The sequence below is a fragment of the Magallana gigas genome, chromosome 7, assembly GCF_963853765.1.
Source record: "Magallana gigas chromosome 7, xbMagGiga1.1, whole genome shotgun sequence".
Lineage (NCBI taxonomy): Eukaryota > Metazoa > Mollusca > Bivalvia > Ostreida > Ostreidae > Magallana > Magallana gigas.
The window spans coordinates 41,348,628-41,367,781 of NC_088859.1; the positions used below are offsets into that span (position 1 = coordinate 41,348,628).

General features: G+C 33.7%; 3 protein-coding genes across 6 annotated transcripts; all 3 read right to left on the reverse strand.

Moving 5' to 3' along the window:
• Window positions 1–5,770: 5,770 nt before the first annotated feature.
• LOC105340087 (protein rolling stone) lies at window positions 5,771–8,424 on the reverse strand. The gene is made up of 4 exons (XM_011445933.4): window positions 8,188–8,424; window positions 6,758–6,995; window positions 6,443–6,553; window positions 5,771–6,183 (listed from the first exon to the last, which is right to left on the reverse strand). The coding sequence occupies exons 1-4, from the start codon at window positions 8,284–8,286 to the stop codon at window positions 5,831–5,833; spliced, it is 801 nt and encodes a 266-aa protein (XP_011444235.3). The 5' UTR covers window positions 8,287–8,424; the 3' UTR covers window positions 5,771–5,830.
• A 1,595-nt stretch (window positions 8,425–10,019) lies between these two features.
• Window positions 10,020–14,480, reverse strand: LOC105340088 (uncharacterized). Its single transcript, XM_011445934.4, has 3 exons — window positions 14,239–14,480; window positions 12,329–12,441; window positions 10,020–11,357 (listed from the first exon to the last, which is right to left on the reverse strand). The coding sequence occupies exons 1-3, from the start codon at window positions 14,370–14,372 to the stop codon at window positions 11,086–11,088; spliced, it is 519 nt and encodes a 172-aa protein (XP_011444236.3). The 5' UTR covers window positions 14,373–14,480; the 3' UTR covers window positions 10,020–11,085.
• A 1,696-nt stretch (window positions 14,481–16,176) lies between these two features.
• LOC105340089 (uncharacterized) lies at window positions 16,177–18,794 on the reverse strand. Of its 4 annotated transcripts, none has more exons than XM_066066762.1 (3): window positions 17,756–18,794; window positions 17,281–17,327; window positions 16,177–17,055 (listed from the first exon to the last, which is right to left on the reverse strand). In XM_066066762.1, exons 1-3 carry the CDS (start codon window positions 18,019–18,021, stop codon window positions 16,808–16,810), a joined length of 561 nt encoding a protein of 186 aa, XP_065922834.1. In that variant the 5' UTR covers window positions 18,022–18,794; the 3' UTR covers window positions 16,177–16,807. The 4 variants fall into 4 exon arrangements, with proteins under 4 accessions (XP_065922834.1, XP_065922832.1, XP_065922833.1 ...); XM_066066760.1 differs by having other exon boundaries at window positions 17,735–18,788; XM_066066761.1 differs by having other exon boundaries at window positions 16,177–17,058; window positions 17,756–18,787.
• Window positions 18,795–19,154: the final 360 nt, after the last annotated feature.

A 19,154-nucleotide genomic window follows, 5' to 3' on the forward strand; every position in this document is an offset into this window, starting at 1 on the left:
ATCTGCAGGCATGTTCAGGAAGCTATCTTAGGACCAAGGTGCGTCCTAAGTACATCTTAGGATACGTCTTAGTATTAAGTCTGTTTCTCTAAGCTCTCCTAAATTTAGGGAACGCCATAACTTTTTCCTAACTTTAGGACATCACTTACCTTGTTCTAAGACCATTCTTAGGCTGTGTAATAACGTTTTGGGGGATACTGGGGCTGTTGTGAAGCTTTTTCCTAAGACCGATAGAATAAAGCAATATTTTCTACAGTTTCAGCATTTCTAACAAACATCTAATTCCTAATCCTGGGGGAGGGGGGGGGGGGCACAACCATTTATTCTATATTGTACGTTCATTTTATCAATATAAATTGGAGAGGGACCCTGCCCTCCCCCCTAACTTCCCTGTTGCTACATCCTTATTATTCACTTTTTTTTTAATATATACAATGTACACTAAGTAAGTTACATTCATTGTTTTGATTACCTTTGGACAAGATTATTCAAATCTCCTTGGTTAAAAAGTAAAACATCGGATTATGTAAGCCATGCGTGATCATTTCGCATTTTTCTTACTTCATTCTGAAAAAATAATCTTTGAAAAAAGTCGTAATGTTGAATAAACTGTATTTATGAATTTTCTTGATATATTACAACTTATTTCTTATTTACCATCGTGTATTCTATATATAACAGATTGGTTGTGTTTCTACATGTAATTCTATGAAAAGCGCATGTTTATGTATAACATATACTTGAATGACAAGATTATCAAATGTTAATTTACACTCAAAGAATGGACATTTGCTTGTAAGCCAATTATGCCCTGATACATATTTTTATTGAAAAAAGCAGTAATTTGGATATCTAGGGTGCTGTTTAATTTTTATTTTTTTTATTTTTTTTTTATTTTCTTTTATTATCATGTTTTTTTATTAAGTAAATGTAAACGTTAAAATTACTAGTTTTAGGCCCATTGTGTTACATGTAACTACCGCCACGTACAATTTTCCCTGGCAACATGTTTGATGATTTATCCCTGCACAAGTCTCTCACATTCGATTTTTATGATTAAATGTGAAAAATAAGAATGGTTGTAGAAGGTTAGAATATCCTTACTTAAGATGTTCCTAAGTTACCGTCGAGCTACATCTTAAAAGACGTGTTCTAAGTTGATCTTAGGATGTTCCTAACTTTTTTAAAGTCATATTTTAGGAACACACTTAGGTCATATCTTAAGAAACTTTGGTGAACATGCCTGCAGTTTACCAACAGTCGTGGGATACTTTTTGTTTACACGTTTCAATATTTTGTTTACCATTTTTTTTTCGAAATATTGGCTATTTGAACAAAACCACTTATTTTCATTTGTCGCATTTGCGATTTTTATTTTGATTGGGACCAATGTCTAAAGTTGGCATTTAATACTGGCTAGACCACACGGATTATTTAAGAGTTATCTTGCTTGTTGTGGGAACGTGTAAGTGGTTCATCCAAGGTGATGTGTGTGTTATATCGTAAAACATCTCAAATGTCTCGTTATTGGTGTTGTCTCTTACCCAAGGTCATAAAGAAGTATTAACCAGCAAAGTTGCGTATTTCTATGAATCTATATACTCACTTATCTACAATTAAGCATAAAGTGAACAAATGATGTAGGCGACGGAATGATGAAAGGTTAGCTATCTGGAAAATTGGTGTCTATCCGTGTAGTCCGTGCAGTCCGTGCTCTCGATGAAGCGATCAACTTTCATTGCCTCACTAAATATACCATAGGTTTTTTAAAAAACTTTGTCACTTTATATACATGTAGCAATGAAACTTATCAAAAGCCGAAATCCTTATGCTAGTGATTTATGTGCTATGCAATATCACGAATATCCTTTGTTTTTGTCGTTTCGTTTTTATAATTTATGTATACATTCTTATTAGTTTATTGAATCCTGAAGTATCTATATATGTGGCAGTCGATATACGTCCAGAAAAGATACTGTCTGTTTTCTGTATAGACACCGCCGTACAGCATAAATACCGTAAAACAGGAAATGGCCAAGAGGCAATGCAACAAGCAGCACGGCTAAACAGTATGCTAATGTAGTGCCTGAAACGGTTCAGTCTAAAACTGGGTAAATATAAGGTTTGTTCTGGTGATTAGTTCCCCCGGCCGCCTAATGTACGTACCGCAGAAAATTTGATATAGAATACTCCAAGTAAACGCTGGCGTTGACAATGATGTAAATGGCGTTGACACCATGCGTTATTGCGTTTACGACAACTCCTGCATGACTCGCTTGGAATATGAAATTAAACTCAGGGTTCCTCTACACCTTTTCGGACAGTACATCACAACATTGATTTGAAATGTTTTTGTAGTTCAACGGATGAAACGCCAGACTACTTAAACAGGACTCTGAGTTCGAATGCGGCAGGAACTCTGTTTAAATGGATTACAATATTGTTTTTAGTCGTATTTATTTCATCTACTAAAGTCTTTTTCATATGCGTTAAAATGTAAGCTTGTAATATATTTTATTTTAGCTTAAACCAACTACAAGTACATTCTTCGCCGGAAACCTCCATTAAAAATCAAAGCGCCCACTGTGGTTTTTCAATAAATTGGTTTCCAATTATGGTTTGGGACTATGTCGTACGCAAAATGGTATTTTTGTATTTCTGATACTAGCATTCTACTAAAGTCTTTTTCATATGCAGGCACGTAGCAAGGGGAGGGGGGGGGGGGGGCAGGCCCAGCCACTTTTTCTCGCAGCAAATATTTTTCTTAAATATACATAATATATAAAATCGAATTACATACCCCCCTTCCACTTTTTTGGAAGCATGTATTAAATTGAAGTGAAAATATGGAAATCAACACAGTGGAATTGAAGCTAAGGGAACGCTACGCAAATCTCCATCCCCCAAACCCCCTGGATTAGGATTTTTATGATTTTGGAACATTTCATTTTTTTTAATTTTGCTTGTCAAGATTTTTTGGATGATGCTTCCCCCTCCCTCCCACTTTCCAAAACCATGCTACGTGCCTGCGATGCATGCATGCATACACTGTATGTTCTCAACTCTATATTAATTTTTCGTTTTGGTCGTCACTTTTTCGGTCCCTGATTCTTTCTAAGCGAGCTTTCATACAACATAGAAATTACCCGTATATAAGTGACCTGTTCGCAATTTCTCAAGCATGCAATTTTGACATATCAATTTCATTTCTTTGCTGGCTTTTTAAATATTGTTATCAAATCTCTTTTCTTTCTTGTTTCTTTTTATTTGGTATTTTTTTTCTTCATTGGTTAGAAGAAAGGACGCGTTGGAAGGCTTTGCAAGTAAGCCTGTAGTTGTTATTTACTTTGAAATTTACATTTGAAATTTACAAGTCAAACCTTGGCTTATCAGTTACACTGGATGTCGTTAAATGTAACATTTTGAACATTAGAAAATAATGAATTCGAGTTGTAACTAGAACTGTGAGTATATATATATATATATATATATATATATATATATATATATATATATATATATATATATATATTATATATATATATATATATATATATATATATATATATATATATATATATATATATATATATATATATATATATATATATATGAATAAACAATAATTTTCAGCACCAGATGATGACAATAGAACATGCCGAAAAAAAACAATACACCATAAAGACTTTGTGAAGCAGATGACCACTTCCCTGTTCGGTTGGTATGAATACGAGTCGCTTACCTGAACTACGATAAATCACGTGGGTGATCTTACTCCAAAAGAAAGTTTATAACCCCGAATTTATTTCTTTTAGAGAAACAGGTAGTAAAGACATTCATATTCCAACTTCTGACTATTGTACACGGCAACTCTAGATGTCCTCACGTCTTACCAGCTGTATCTGTAAGCTATTTAGGGGAATCGTTTCCGTTGAAATGAATATTACTTTGTATAATACGATTGCAATCTTTAAAATATTTAAAAAATAATATATAGTTAATGAAAACTTAAAAACACTAAGAATTCTAAAGAGTCAAACATGTTAACTCGTTCACATTAACCATGGGTGGATATATTCTATGCTCTCAATGGAGATGATATTTTACAGAAGTTGTATGATTTTGGAGATAGTTTTGTGTTTGATTGTTTGTTAAAAGAAAATAACGCCTTTTGGAAAGATGTTTTGATTGCCTGGACCTGTTATATGAAATGTTTTACTTGCTCTCCGCATTTTAAAAACAAATTTGATTACATTCCTGTGCGGTATAACTCTAATATAAAAGTGGATAACAAACCAGTTTTTATTAAATCCTGGTATGAAAATGGAATGTAGGTTGTGCAAGATTTTTTTTTATGATGATTGTAATCTTTTAGACTTTGGAGCCCTTAAAAACACATACATGTACAATCTAACTGACAGTTGTGTGATGCAATACAATGCAATACAATAGCATCGTTACAGCTATTTCAAAATTTTTGAAATCATTGTTAATAGATAGGTCTTCTTTCAAAAGACTTCCTTATCCATATGTACCTTTATTTATTTTTGGAACCTCTCATATCTTCTGAAAAACGTTCAAATATCTTTTAAAATTTTTTGAATAAAAGTGAGGTTATTCCAACCTCAATTAGCAAGTGGGAGACAGAGCTTATGCCATATGGAGTAGACACAATATCAGTGCAAGATGTTGTTAAAATTTGTTATAAAACCACAAGTGATTCTTCTGCCCAGTGGTTACAATTTCGAATTTTGCATAGAATTGTTCCTGTTGGAAAATACTTTAAGAAAATTAACATTAAAACTTCTGATTGTTGTGGTTATTGTATGGAAAATGTTGAAACAATAATACATGTTCTCATTTCTTGTGATAAAGTACAAACACTCTGGAGTGATTTAATTAAGTCTTCATATACATGTATACAGAAAGACCACTGAAAGAGTTGGTTTTATTGTTTCGAATATTATTCTTGGTGAACTACCATTGTCAAACAATAACAGGGTTATAAACTTCATAATTTTATATGTTAAACAATATATTTTTATATCCTAAATGCAAAATAAAATGCCAAATTTTCTTGGATTATGAATTTTGAAAAATTGTGGCTTACATGGAAAAATATTAATTTTAGATTAGTTTATGATACTATGATTATTACTATTCGTATTTTTATTTATTTTGTTTTTTGTTGTTGTATTTTTTTGGGGGGGTGGAAGCAAAGCAACCATTAACCACGAATATTGAAAAATGTATGTAAATATACTTGTGTGTGAGTATGCATGTGTATAAAATTTATAAAAACTGAATTTATTAATGTCAACATTAGTATGTATGGAACAAAAACAATAAATTATCAAAAAAAAAAAAAAAAAAAAAGAATTCTAAAGAGTCAGACTTTTAAAATTTTGAATATCTATCATGCAAGAGTTTTTAGTGAAGTAATTTATGATCATATGGTAATAGTTTTAACACCTTTTTCATAATATTATTTTTCATCGAAAATGATCCCCTTAAATATATATGCTAATGATAAATTTCATTTCATTATTTAAAGATGATAATGAAAATCTTAACCTTTATATCATGGACCTCACCGGGTCTTGCTATGATGATCAACATCTAGCAAAACCAATACTTGCCTATGATTTATTACATGTACTCAGTATACAATGCAATTGGATATGACTTCAATTTCGATTGATTTTGTTATAAATGTCTATACAAAGGACATATGATATAAAATGCACGAATAAAAAAAAGAATAAAAATAAACATTAATATTGCATTTAATCCCTGATTTGCATGGAATGTACAACACTATATCACGAGATCAGACAGGATTAGATGTCGTCTGTTGTCTGCATGAACACCGTCGAAGAGCATATATCCCGAAAAACAGAAAATGGCCAAGAGGCAATGCAACAAGCAGCACGGCTAGACAGTATGCTAATGTGGTACCTGGAACGGTCCAGTCTAACACTGGGTAAATATAAGGTTTGTTCTGGTGATTAGTTCCCCCGGCTGCGTAATATACCGCAGTAAATACGACATAGGTTACTCCGAATAAAATTCCGTGGAGAAAATGGTAGAATCGGACAGGAACGGATGTAACGCTAGCGTTGACAATGACGTAAATAGCGTTGACACCATGTGTAAATATGTCTATGACAGTTACTGAACCACCTGGAAGATAAAATGGGGGGAAAAATAAATTTGAAAGTTTTTTTTAGTTTCTTTGGTCTTCTTACCACGATCCATTCTTGGAAATTTGGCTTAGAATTTTGGTTCTCGACGATGGCCAGACAATTGTTAACATGTAAATTCAGTTAAATTAGTGGAACAAAATAAATTACAAATAGAAATAATTTTACAAAAAAAAGTTATCTGAATTGTAAAATACGTGTATTTCGTGTTAAGGGTTTTCTTTTGCACGACCCCTTACCATTATACACCAGCCCCCAGAACGTGAGGGTGACAACAACAGCAGAAGAGTTAGCTATGTTGAAGATGACCCAGTTGGCTTTCAAGTACCAAGTCATTTCGTCGGAGATACCTTGTGAAAGAAGAAAGAAAAAACAAGTTCAAGGCGAGGTTCCCTATGAAAAACTCTTTGCTCATTCGTCGCTAAAGGGGAAGGTTATGTATAATCAAAGAAAATAATCAATTCACTTCATTTTTGACTGTTCAAATAAGAAAATTATGTCGGACATTCATTAACTTTGATAATTCTTTAAGGAAAACAGCAAGTTGTAACCACCATTTTTAATGTCCACCCTGCAGAAGAAGATGTAAACAACACAAGCCGCGTCCACGAGGGTAGAGACGGTCAGGACGAAGTAGCACCAGTCGGTCAGGAAGATGAACCACTTGACCTGTTGTTCCGGGTCATCCCCCGCCCACTGCCAGCTGTACACCCCAGTAAGTATGATCCAGACCACGTGGTACACGGCCCAAAACAGGCGCCATATCAGGTAGGCTGGGGCACTTCCACAGTGCTGAAATTGACGGAGAATACTAGGTTCATCAACCTACATGTATGTGTAGTCTTGCTGTTAAACAAAGCTTACTTATCCTCTCAGGTCTTTGTCTATTGTTTCTTGCATATCAAATTATTCAGGAATCTAGTATTGAAGATATAAAAAGAACAAGGGATTACATAACAAAAATGTTTCAAGTGTATTTTAACATTCAGCATCCGATTTAAAAATGAAAGAAAAGGGTTCAATTTTGAGGATGACATCAACTTTAATTCTTTATCGATATTAATTTTATTAAAACAAAAAGTTCCAATTGTTTTCGAACTCGGGACATGTGGGTAGACCGAAGCTATATCCATTGCGCTACAGAGATAGGCATCCAAGTTTAGCAACAGTTTCACTATAGGTTGAAATTGTGGCCATGTTGTGTTGTAATGTCATGAAAAGAAAGTCATGGGGTGTCGAGGCCCTTAATGGGCAACTTTTGTTATATAACAACAATTAGCCTCTAATGAACCGTCAAGTTTAAATAATTTAACACAAATAATTCACTGTTGCATGAACACTTTATTTGTCAGCTCTTTAGAAAAGCTTTGTACATGTAGACAATTTATGTTTACAGTACGGTAAAAAAAAATGTAAGTAACAAGATGTTAGTGAATATTTCTTATGTACGTAGACTATCTATATCCGTAATTGTAACTGGTCAAGTAGTACTTACACATGTACATATTACTTGTAGATTGGCCAACGGCTACACTGACATTCAAACAGATTAACCTATTACAAAATGACTTAAAAACAAAGTTGTTTTTCACTATGATAGTTAGAACGGACAGAACGGTCCTGACTTACAATAATTTGCATTACATACTTTGTTTAGAACTAGCTTCATTAGATTTTATCATTTATCCAACAAAAAACGATCTCAGAAATATATGTACAAGTTAAAAACATTGTGGTCCAAAAAGCTAAATGAAACTTGCATCCCCCCAGAAATGTACATGTTTGCTTGAGGTGTATTTTTCTTTTTTGACATATTTCAATTTTATCAACAATGTATGTATTATGACTAATTTGATGTGTCAGAATGAAAATACACACAGCTGTATACATACACCAGGTGGTGACAACCGAACATCTTAAAACAATCGGTGAACAATACAGTAGCAATAATACTTTACAATGAAGATGAATACGAATCGCTTACCTGAAAGGTGATAAAATCACGTGGTCGATCATAATCTAGGAAAAGGTTTTTCGGCTTGAACTCATCTTTAGTACAGGGCTTTGCAGTTGGTGAGTCCATTGCTCCATACTCTGAGATAAGCCTGATCTATTTGTTAAAAGTATATCCGGGTCAACAAGAAAACAACAAATTCATGCATGACGGCGGGCGAATAAGTTTGACACGGATACGAAATACCAGTACATGTACGTTCCAGAGACCTGATCAAGCGAGTAAATTAAATTATAATCGCAAAAAATGTTAGGATTTAAATATTTCATAAATCCAGTTTTATATTTAATATAAATGAATTAAGATATATGTTATATTATAAAGTTTGGTCAATACACTTTTGCGGTCGAATAACCAAGCCATAAGAAGATGGGTGAACAAGGCGTGTAAACTGCCCATATGAGGATAGATAAGATACTATAAAATTAAAATATGAACAAATCTCATAATTTCTTTCTAAATTATTAAAAAACAATGTATATTTACCATAACATCGATTTATAACCTTTAAAAATGTTAAATATTTAGAGTAGGTTGATTTAAATTGGCGTATGCGTGTCAAAACCTCCAAATAGTGTCATTTTTAGAACTTCAATGCCTTTTCTTTTATAGAGTGGGTCTGAGCTCCATATTTTTGTGATAGTCTATATGAGGTTTAAAGGAAATCAAACCGATTTCAATCAACAAAAACATGGAGAGATGACCCACTACTAGTATACTTTAAAAATGTCATTTTGTATCCCAACAATTGAACGTTTTAGAGAAATACTACAAGTCCGTAAATTCGTGGTTGAAGTTGCATTTAGCATTTAACAATGAAGTTTGTTGTGACTGAAATGACTCAGTGGTAAGAGCACCAGACATTAGGTAACTTTATAGAGCTAGGGTTTTAGGTTGTGGGTTCGATACCACCAAAACTTTAGATTTTATTTTTTTTCTTATCGTTTGTTAAAATATTCAAAAATGAATATAGTTAGAAATCGTGCTTTTGTAAACTTGTAATATAACATCATATAGTATATTTGGTTGGAAAAAAATTAATTTTAAATTGTTTTTACGACAAAACCAAATTGGAATTTGCCCTATCTTGTTCCCCCATCTTCAAATTTAAGTTATCCAATAGTAGTATATCATTTGTCATTAGCTGCTCCGATATGTTTCTGTTGGAATCTACCAACAATATTTCTGACGTCGACACCATGGGCACCTGAGGTAATATATTTTTTAAGTAATAAAAATCTTGTTAGGTAGAGGATATATATTTAATTAGAACCATTTTAACAAGGCCTTGGACTTTCAGTAGGATGTAAATATCGATTTCTTGCGTCAAAACAAGTTAAAATGACGCTGGTTTCAAGCGAAATAAAATGTTTCACGCGAAATATACACCGATACCGTAGCCTTTGCTCAAAAGCCAGACATATCTTGTTGATTTCAAAGAGCCATACTGAGTGGCCAGCAATGAAATAGACAGGCCTACGTCACATTGCCGATTGACACAACTACCCAAAGTCCAAGCTCTTGTTAAAATGGTTTTATTACAAGAAAAAATATAAATCGCCAATTGTCTGTGGTCGACACTATGTGTAAGTACGACATGAGATGATGTAGACAGATCACATATCAACATACATTTACTATTTTATGTACTGACCTCGATGTATCAGGATAATTATTGTATATAAATAAATAAAAAAAAAAACTACTGATATCAATTGACATGGGTAAAAAGGAAGAGTCAAACTCAAGCTTATGCCCTTGCAGGTGAATCTTCTTTGAAAAGATTGAACATTAGCCAATGATGGATTTTTAGATTTATTTCATATAAGAATAATACCGGTTTAATAATATATATATGATTAATACATAGAAAAAATATATATGAATTTGCATCAAAATAACACATTTTTAACAGTGTGACCATCCATTCCCAAGTAAGACACAAACACTCTCTTTTATCACCAGTTGTTCCTTGACGAGGTATCACAGACGGATTTCTTACAGACCTACAGAACACGTGCTACACAAAACAGAACGCACGTGTCGTACAGAACAGAACATGTCATACAAAAACACGCATCATACGGAACGGAATCTGTGTTACAAACAACAGAACGCACGTGTCACATAGAACACACGTGAAGCACCGTGGATTTCGGTTGCTATTATTTTGTTTTGACTATATAGTATTGCAAATAACAAACATTTATATATGTTTTCATATGAAAAAAGGTATTAACAATTCAGAAAAATTACAAAGTGAATATGACACATAACAACAATACAGAGAAGGATACAATGACCGGAAGTGGGTCTAACCACATCGAACGGTAGAGGAAGGGCCGAGTGTCATTTGGAACTAATTCTTACGTATGAGAACTCTACACTCGGGGTGTTTACGTAACATGTTACCTCTATATTTGAAATCAATATATCAATGAAAATGGATTTAGATTTACAATTTGGGGGAAAAAAGAACAAAAATAATATATGTACGTGTTTCATTTGTCGAAATACGAGCTTCATTGTAAAAATCAGTCAATTTTGGCACACGACGTTAACAGAATTCATACATATCCAAAAAAATGTTAATGATGCTGATAAATATATGTTGGTTGAGTTACTTATAAATCGATAATGCCACATAAACTTAGAAAATATATATAAATATACATGTATATATTTTTAAAAAAGAGGCATCGTCCACCTGTTTTTAAACAGACAGAAGGACAATATATTTTTATCCTTTACCCATATTTCACAATGATTAGAGATCATCATTTCCTGTTTATATTTGATAATCGAGTGCTTCGCACTTCTTTGTAAAGCTTTGGTTACAGGCCCTGATAATAAACGCAACGGTGATATCTATAACATGAACGGAACATTCTTTTTGGAGGATTTGCTTTTGTCCCTGAAATACGAAATGATCGGGTTCTTGATTCCAATTGTCTCCAGATCGGCGTCTTTGAGGGAGGAGAATTTTTTGCCTGTGAGTCCTTTTCTCTGTAAGTGGTTCACTATTTTGTCCTCCACCCCCATATGACGGAAGAAAGTAATCATTTCCTCTGTGTTGAAAGACGACAAGTTTCCATCCTTTGGGATCGTTATTTCATTTTCAGGAATAAACCTCGAGACAGCTGAAAATAAAGACATGCATGTTTTTATTACAACAGACATGCTTGTTTATCAAACAATGAATACAGATCTAAATCAAAACTCGTCTCGGTTTGTTGGAAAATTTCAATATTTGATAAAAGGTATAAAAAATTTCTATCCTATATGGTAAATTTGAATGGATTCGTGCTCATATTTTACACTACTGTGTTGACATTGCAATCATCAATAATTTATCTGAAAACTTTCCCATACATCACACTCTCACTTTTATTTTAAATGCATGCCAAAACATCAGACGCTTACGAAAAAAGGCAAAGGACAAAAGGGGTCAAAACATTTTACATTACCAGATCGAAAGGAAGTTTAGGTTTTGGTCATAGGGACCATCACATTTTTCTCCTTTTTTCAATCATGAATAAACAAAATGAATTTACAGTTAACTTTTATACATATAACAGTTTTCAATTTATTTATACATATAACAGTATTCAATTTATTTATACATATAACAGTATTCAATTTATTTATACATATAACAGTATTCAATTTATGTATCATCACCCGGGCTAAAATTTACTGAACTGTATTTGTTTATAAGAATCTTTGCTCATTGCTGCATAAATTTTATGAAATTTATGTGTGAACTGTATCTTGCTCATTGCTGCATACATTTTGTGAAATTTATGTGTGAACTGTGATTATGTACTTTCAACTGTTTACTTGTCAAATAAACTATAATTATAATAATTACTAGTTTTACACATTATAACTCATATTCAGATCCCACAAAAATATTATGTGGATAGTATGTGCAATCCAAATACAAATGTTTCCTACAGGTCTCGGTAAGATGAACTTCTAAGTTATATGTCGTGCATTTGTATGTTGATGATAAGAGCTAAAGGTGTCGTGTTCTAACAAATGCTGAGAAGTGTACAAAATGTAGTTGGGAAAGGGAAAGAATGTGTCGAGTCTAGTAAAGATCACTTACTATTGCTTGGTGGTCTGCTTGTTCGAATTCGGGGAGGAATCTTGTCCGTTCGTGGCGGATCTTTGGGGAGCGGGGGTGGATGTTCTATTTTTGGAACTGGAGGTAAACCTCGACTGCAACCAGAAACATTAAAATAAGTACATTCATAATACCATTTCTTGATTAGTTTTTACAGCATTTCAATGGACAATCAGCGCCTCTTTTCATTTATGTATACTCGAAAGCAAGTAGGTGTTCAGCTTTTCGCTATCTCTTTCAACAAAAACACCAACTCAAGTGTGACCAAAAATTATGGTAATTTAGGGGAAACTTGTCAAAAAGGTACACAAAATTTTGTTCAGGCGTTACTATTTAAAAAATAAACAGCCTGGGGCCACGTCTTTGCGGTATGTCCTTGGGGCTCTGACAGTTATGTGTTGTCAGTGGTGTTATCAATACCACAACTGTTTATTTTTTTACAGTTTTTGTCATTGAAAAGACGCGAGAACGTCGGTGTAATTTTTAAAACAGCAGGTGAAGTGGGCATCAATTAAAGGAGCACCTTAATTACGCAACACAATGAGGAATTGGTGTGGGAGACATTCCTGTGGCATTCAATGAATATCTCTCCCACCTTGTCTTCTTAACAGCTAACTGAGGATAAACAATGAATTTATTAAAACTTACTCAATTCAAGGTGCCCAAAATTGCCTAGGCAATTTACTGTCTACATCGTTCGCAAGATAAACAATCAATGGAATTTTTAAAACATGGAATTTTGATTATCACTCATCGCTGTCCGAATAGAGAGGATATTCATTTGCCACAATGACATGAAATAATGACTTTAAGTTAATCATCCCCTGAAGCATTCCAAAAGTACTAAATAAATCTCAAGACAATGAAAAGGAATATAATACTACGACAATGTTCTCTACTTTTAAATATTTCAGTCCAGTCGATTGTAATTGGATTAATTTCAAAAGGTGGCTTTACGACTTAAGAAAATAAGTGGGTGTCTAGCATATGACCACTTTTTGGCAAGGAGCGTGTGAAATGGGGAAATCTAATGGAGCATTGTCAATATCAAACAAAAAACACTGACATGCATTTTTACAAACATTACATTTTAAGATTTTAGGCTGCAAAAAATGACGGGGCTGTTTTTATTTAACAATGCTAAATTTTAGATACATGGTACGGTGTGTCTTTCGCTCTCCATAAACCTCCAAATTCAGCATGACATGGGCTGGAAAAGATGACAAAACGATAGGCCTTTTTTATCGTGTGTTATTCGGATCAGATGACTAGATTCCGTCAAGATGTCAGACTGATTATATCCGAAATAAAAGCGGGTGTAAAGTTAGTCGGCGGGGAACAGCTTTTTTCTCGGGTGTAGGTGACATTCAATCGTTCCCAACGCTGGGTAAACACCAGTTAACCAGTGCATTAGTTTGATGGATCGGCATTTTTTCCCAACTGCTTAGGATAAATATTGGCGTTTCAACATACGGTCAGACGCAATATTTGCATGTGTGTTGGAAACTATAAATAATCCATTACTGCTATTAAAGATAAAAACCTGTCTGGCGAGATTTTATGTTTATATCCTTCATTGCTTCGTTGATTTTGGACGTCTTGGTTGAATTATAAAAGTAAAAAACTGGGTGTTTACCAAACAACATAAATTTTACAAATTCAAGAGATCTTGATTATTATTATTTTTTAAATTGCATACAAATTGGCAAGCACATAACTGATCAAAATATGAAGAAAGAATCACGTTTCTTATGATACATTGATAATATAATACATTTTCTTTGTTTATAAAAAATTTGTATTATGGAATTCAAACATTTAAAATTCCTTGTCTGCTTGCAGCTCCCAAATAGACAAAGCGCACCTGACAATGCGCGTGCTGGAAGACTTACCTGGTGAGGTTTTGGGTGGACGAGGTGGTGGAGCTCTCGCTCTGTTTGTCCGTCTCTGTGTCCGAGTGTCCGTTGGTCATGTTCCCGTTTAAGTGTCCGTTCATATGGGGTCCACCCTTGTCAAACTCTGCCATTTTACCAATTACCTGTCCTTATATACAACACGGACTTGCCGTATTGTGTGTGTGACGAAATTTTGTTCAACCTGAATTCATGCCCAAGCATGCGTGAAAGCAGTCAATCAGGCCTGAAAACCATTCAAGAAATGAGGTCATTTTTTCTATAGGCTGAGAGGCCTTTGTGTTTGGCTTTACTCCTCTTCATGACGTTTAATGACACACAAATTTGCGAAGGCGGGTATCCCCTTAGTCATTTAGAAACGGGAGCCACAGGGGTTAACGTTTTATATAAACAAAAGAGTTCACCAAGTAAAATGGAAGTAATTTATCGATTTATTCGGTAAACAACAATGAAAACATGAGTAATACTTTTTTTTTTTTAATGCTGAGAATACTATTATTGTTGGTAAATATTTTGGCAATGGTAAAAAATACATGCATATAACAATTTACGGTGTCATTGTATTAAGTTTATGACTATTTTTATGATAAAGAACCATTTCTCCCCACCCCAACCCCATCAAGATAAATCATTGTCCTTCGTTAGATGCTGTTACATACACGTTGAATAAAATGAATAATTTCAATCTTTCGATTTTCTTATCTTTTCCATATTTTTACTGTTTTATTTAAATAGAGAAAACTTAACAATGTATACATTTTATATCAATGACAATCTATAGTAGTAGTAGTACAATTATCTTGTATATTGGTTGTATGTACACCGAGTTAATCATTGATTACACACCTATTTTATTACTCTTATAAATTTTATGAATTTTATATACAATGCATAAAATTACTAAATGCATATAAAGAAATCACGCATGCTTTTCTCTCACATCATTGACTTGATGGGTAGGGTGTAATGTAAAAATGCTTTCTCTCTTTTTCTATATTGGATGTTAAATTTAACATGTCATTTTGTAAAAAAGAAAAGAAAACAACAAAGAACTGGCTTACTTACAAAGACTTATTATTCTGACAATGTATGACCAAACATACAAGAACCTTGTTCAAACCCACGGACACAAAGCGCTATGCAGTTACGCCTGTTCTATCTCAAGCAATATATAACTAACACGTATAGAAAACGTCATGAAATCAGTGCAATTTTTCATAATAACCTACAATACTTTATTCTTCTTTAAAAAAAATTCTAAACTAATGAAGGATTCAAAACGCAAAATACAACTTTGTTTAGATTATCTGGTTTGTTCAGAAAATTGCCAGAGGGCACTTTGCAGATCAGCTGAAGTTTATCCGATGATTTCTGTTATAAATCCTGAAAATCTGACAAAATGAATGTAAAGAATTATCAACTTTAGAAGTTTACGGATTTTAGCTAGTAAAGAATTATCAACTTTAGAAGTTTACGGATTTTAGCCCGTAATTGCTATTTACTTTGTGAACATTCGCAGTTATGCCTGGATTTGAAGGCCAAGGGTATTTTTGGTCCTTTGCTATGCAAGTTCGTCTAAAGAAATATATTATCTGTTGTGAACGCACTCACAGATTTGTGGGGACCAGAGTCTTGTCTTGTGGTCTTAGATATATACGCTTATTGGTTACATACTGTTGACAATAATACTCAACGATGCTTACAAAGAAAGAGCAGCGGATAATTGTACATGTACTTAATCTGTCTATACAAGTAAATGTACATTACGTATAGGTTACCTGAGTAGTCATGTTGACATCCTAGGATATTTTAGTTAAAATATGTCTTTGAAACTACAAAAAAGTATTTTTCGAAATGGAAGACTGCTTGGCCATTATGGAGCAAACCTTAACCTAAATGGAATGTATAAGAAAATAATTTTCATTTTTCAGTACTTTATTCAAATATGCAAGCTTTTATTTGATGGGTATTAAGCTTATTCAAATGGGCGTCATCTTTAGATATTATGAAGACAGGAGAAACGGGTTTTGATTTCTTTTCAAAACTGGTTGCAAATTCCATATGCATTTTTAAAAGTATGCATCGTTTACAAAGAAGATGTCTATAACCAGACGTGTTATATGCCCATAATGTTGTTAACATAAACTCCATATGAATATAGAGCTACATGTATATTGTATTAGTGTAGACATGTATGCTTCTCACGCACTCTTATTGCTATATGTATACATTAAAGGATATTGATATACAAAATACTGGATTGAGCACATGTAATAATGAATATTGATTTAACAAGGGTCTTATACACAGTTATGAAAATAGGAAGAATGTATTTCTACATACATAAACATAAATATTTAAATATTCAGTTTGGTTAATTTAAAGCTTATTAATTCACAGAGAAATTGCAGTCTGCTACCACTCATCGAGAATCTGCCTTTAGCAAATGTCTCTTTTGAATATGATGATTAGAAATGTAAACACCAGACACTGTGTCAATATCACATGTATACCCCGGACATTTCCTATTCCTGGGGTAGCCTGCAGTTTATAACATGAAACTAGTTCGCCCCTTATTTGACCTGTCCCTGAAATGGAGTATGATGGGGTTTTTGATTTGTAAGTCTTCTAGAGTACTGTCCTTAAGTTTCGCGAATTTCCGTCCGTCCAGCTCTTTGCGTTGAAGTCTCTGAACTATTTCTTCGTTAATTCTCATGTATCTGAAAAACAATGCCATTTCGTCCACACTGAAGCCCTGTAAATTGCCGTCCTTGGGAATCACAAGAGGAGTTGGATCTACTGTAAACGAATGTTAAGACGAGATCAGCAAGAACTCAACTTTGAGCATGTTTATCTATGTAAATAACTTGTTTACATACATATTTTGTCTTATCATAATAAGTAAACATTCTCATAAACTTTAGTGTCAATGTCTCCTAACCCAAACCATTATCTAATTCAACCGAAAAACCGTCTGTTTTCACCATAATGGTGCCCTGTAAAATCATGAAATGGACTTACCGAACATAGGGGCCCTAGCCGGGACCGTAGGGGTTGCCAGCGGAGCTCTGTGGATGAAAAAACAAATTCTTTCAATCAGTAAACTGGATGTACACAATGTATACAGTATTTTTAGAAAAATACATGATTTTCAAATGAAAGTATACAAGATTTGTTAATAAAAATATACTATATTTTCGAATCATACATAAAAGATTTTAAAATTTATTTCACCTTTTTAGATGACGCCCATTCTTATTGAAATAATTTGAAAAATTAAATAAGATCTTCAATTAAGATTACTAGTGAATGAGATTTTCGAATGAAAATACACAATATTTTCAAATCCAAATCACAGATATACAACGTTTAAGGATTAATTATTTCACAGATTACGACAACTCATTGACTTTTCTAAAACAAGCCAGGACAGATGAGACTAATCTACTTCAGTGGCTGTAGAGTATAGACCTACCCATAGCTAAGGCTGACGTACGTGTTCATCCCGTTTTGAGGACCTAGGACCTCGTAACTACGGGTCTTGTTTTTCGAGATTCTGGAAGCTGCTGAACTAGTAGGAGAGGCGCGGATTTTGTGCAGATGTTTCAACCTTTCGGCCTCATCCTTAAAAAGAGGCTCGGCGGGTTTACTTCCTGTGTTGTCTTCGTCGTCATCTATTTTGTATTTTTTCATACGCTCGTTCAGACTTTCGCCATCATGGAATCCATTTGTGACCGGTTCCTGGTTTTGTGACGTCGCCATTTCACATTCTCAAGAATTTAACTCATCCAAATAAGAAAACATATATCAATAACGCACGATTATGATAACATGATTTCAGGCTTATATGATTTCCAAAAGCACAGGATTCGAAATGTTTCTGATCAAAAATCTCTCAATCGACTGATGTATTCGCACGGTGTTTCTCTCAGAAAAAAGTCAATAATGACCGATATTTCGCTTTTAAACTTCTAGTTTACTAGTACAAACACGTCCGCCTCACAAACCCCATTTAAATCCACCAATTCCCAGTATAATTCTACGATTATGTGGCGTTTAAAACTCTCTGTGCATTATGACCACGGTGTATTCATACATACATAAAATCCCAATGGTTTCTCTTCTATGTACATCTTTCTATTGTGTCTTTTACAAAACTTTGAAAAAAGAGGCCAAGTCGCACTTCTTTCAATGAACCAGGACACGACTGGCTGCACAGATAGATTGGCCCTATATCATTCATCCATCTACTGAATAGATGTGATGTAAACACAAACACTTGCTCGACCCTATCTATGTCGATTTGACAACAGCACAGGTTGGTGTCACATAGCCCTTGTATTGTGGAGACAATTTGAAGACCCACTGATCTAGAAATCTATGGCTCTGAAATTCGATATTTTCAGGCATTTAAATTTCACAATTACCAATCAGTGTGGAATGCCAATCCAATCACTTTAATAATGAGGAAGATGAACTGTTACACAGATATCAATTACACCACCAAGTCCGGTTTTCCCAATATGCCTCTTCTTTTTATAAACAAAGACATACCACAACTCAAAAATACAGACAAAAGAACAACTGAATTCAATGATTAGCTACCTAATATTCAGGAAATTACACATTTCTGGTACTATAAAGTATTCATTTGGTAGCTAGCCAGCTATTAGGTCACCTACACCCACCTTCGGTGTTTTAAGCCCCCTACCCTTCTCTCCCTAATTCTTTGCCTTTCTTAATTTGTAAACATGATTTAAAATGAGTTAAAATAATTTGATGTAACAGACAAAATATATTTGCTCTCTCCGTTGTTTTACAAGAATATTAGACGGCACTTGACCACTTGACTTAAGTTTTAGTTTTTTTTACGTACTAATATGTGTTTCAAAGGG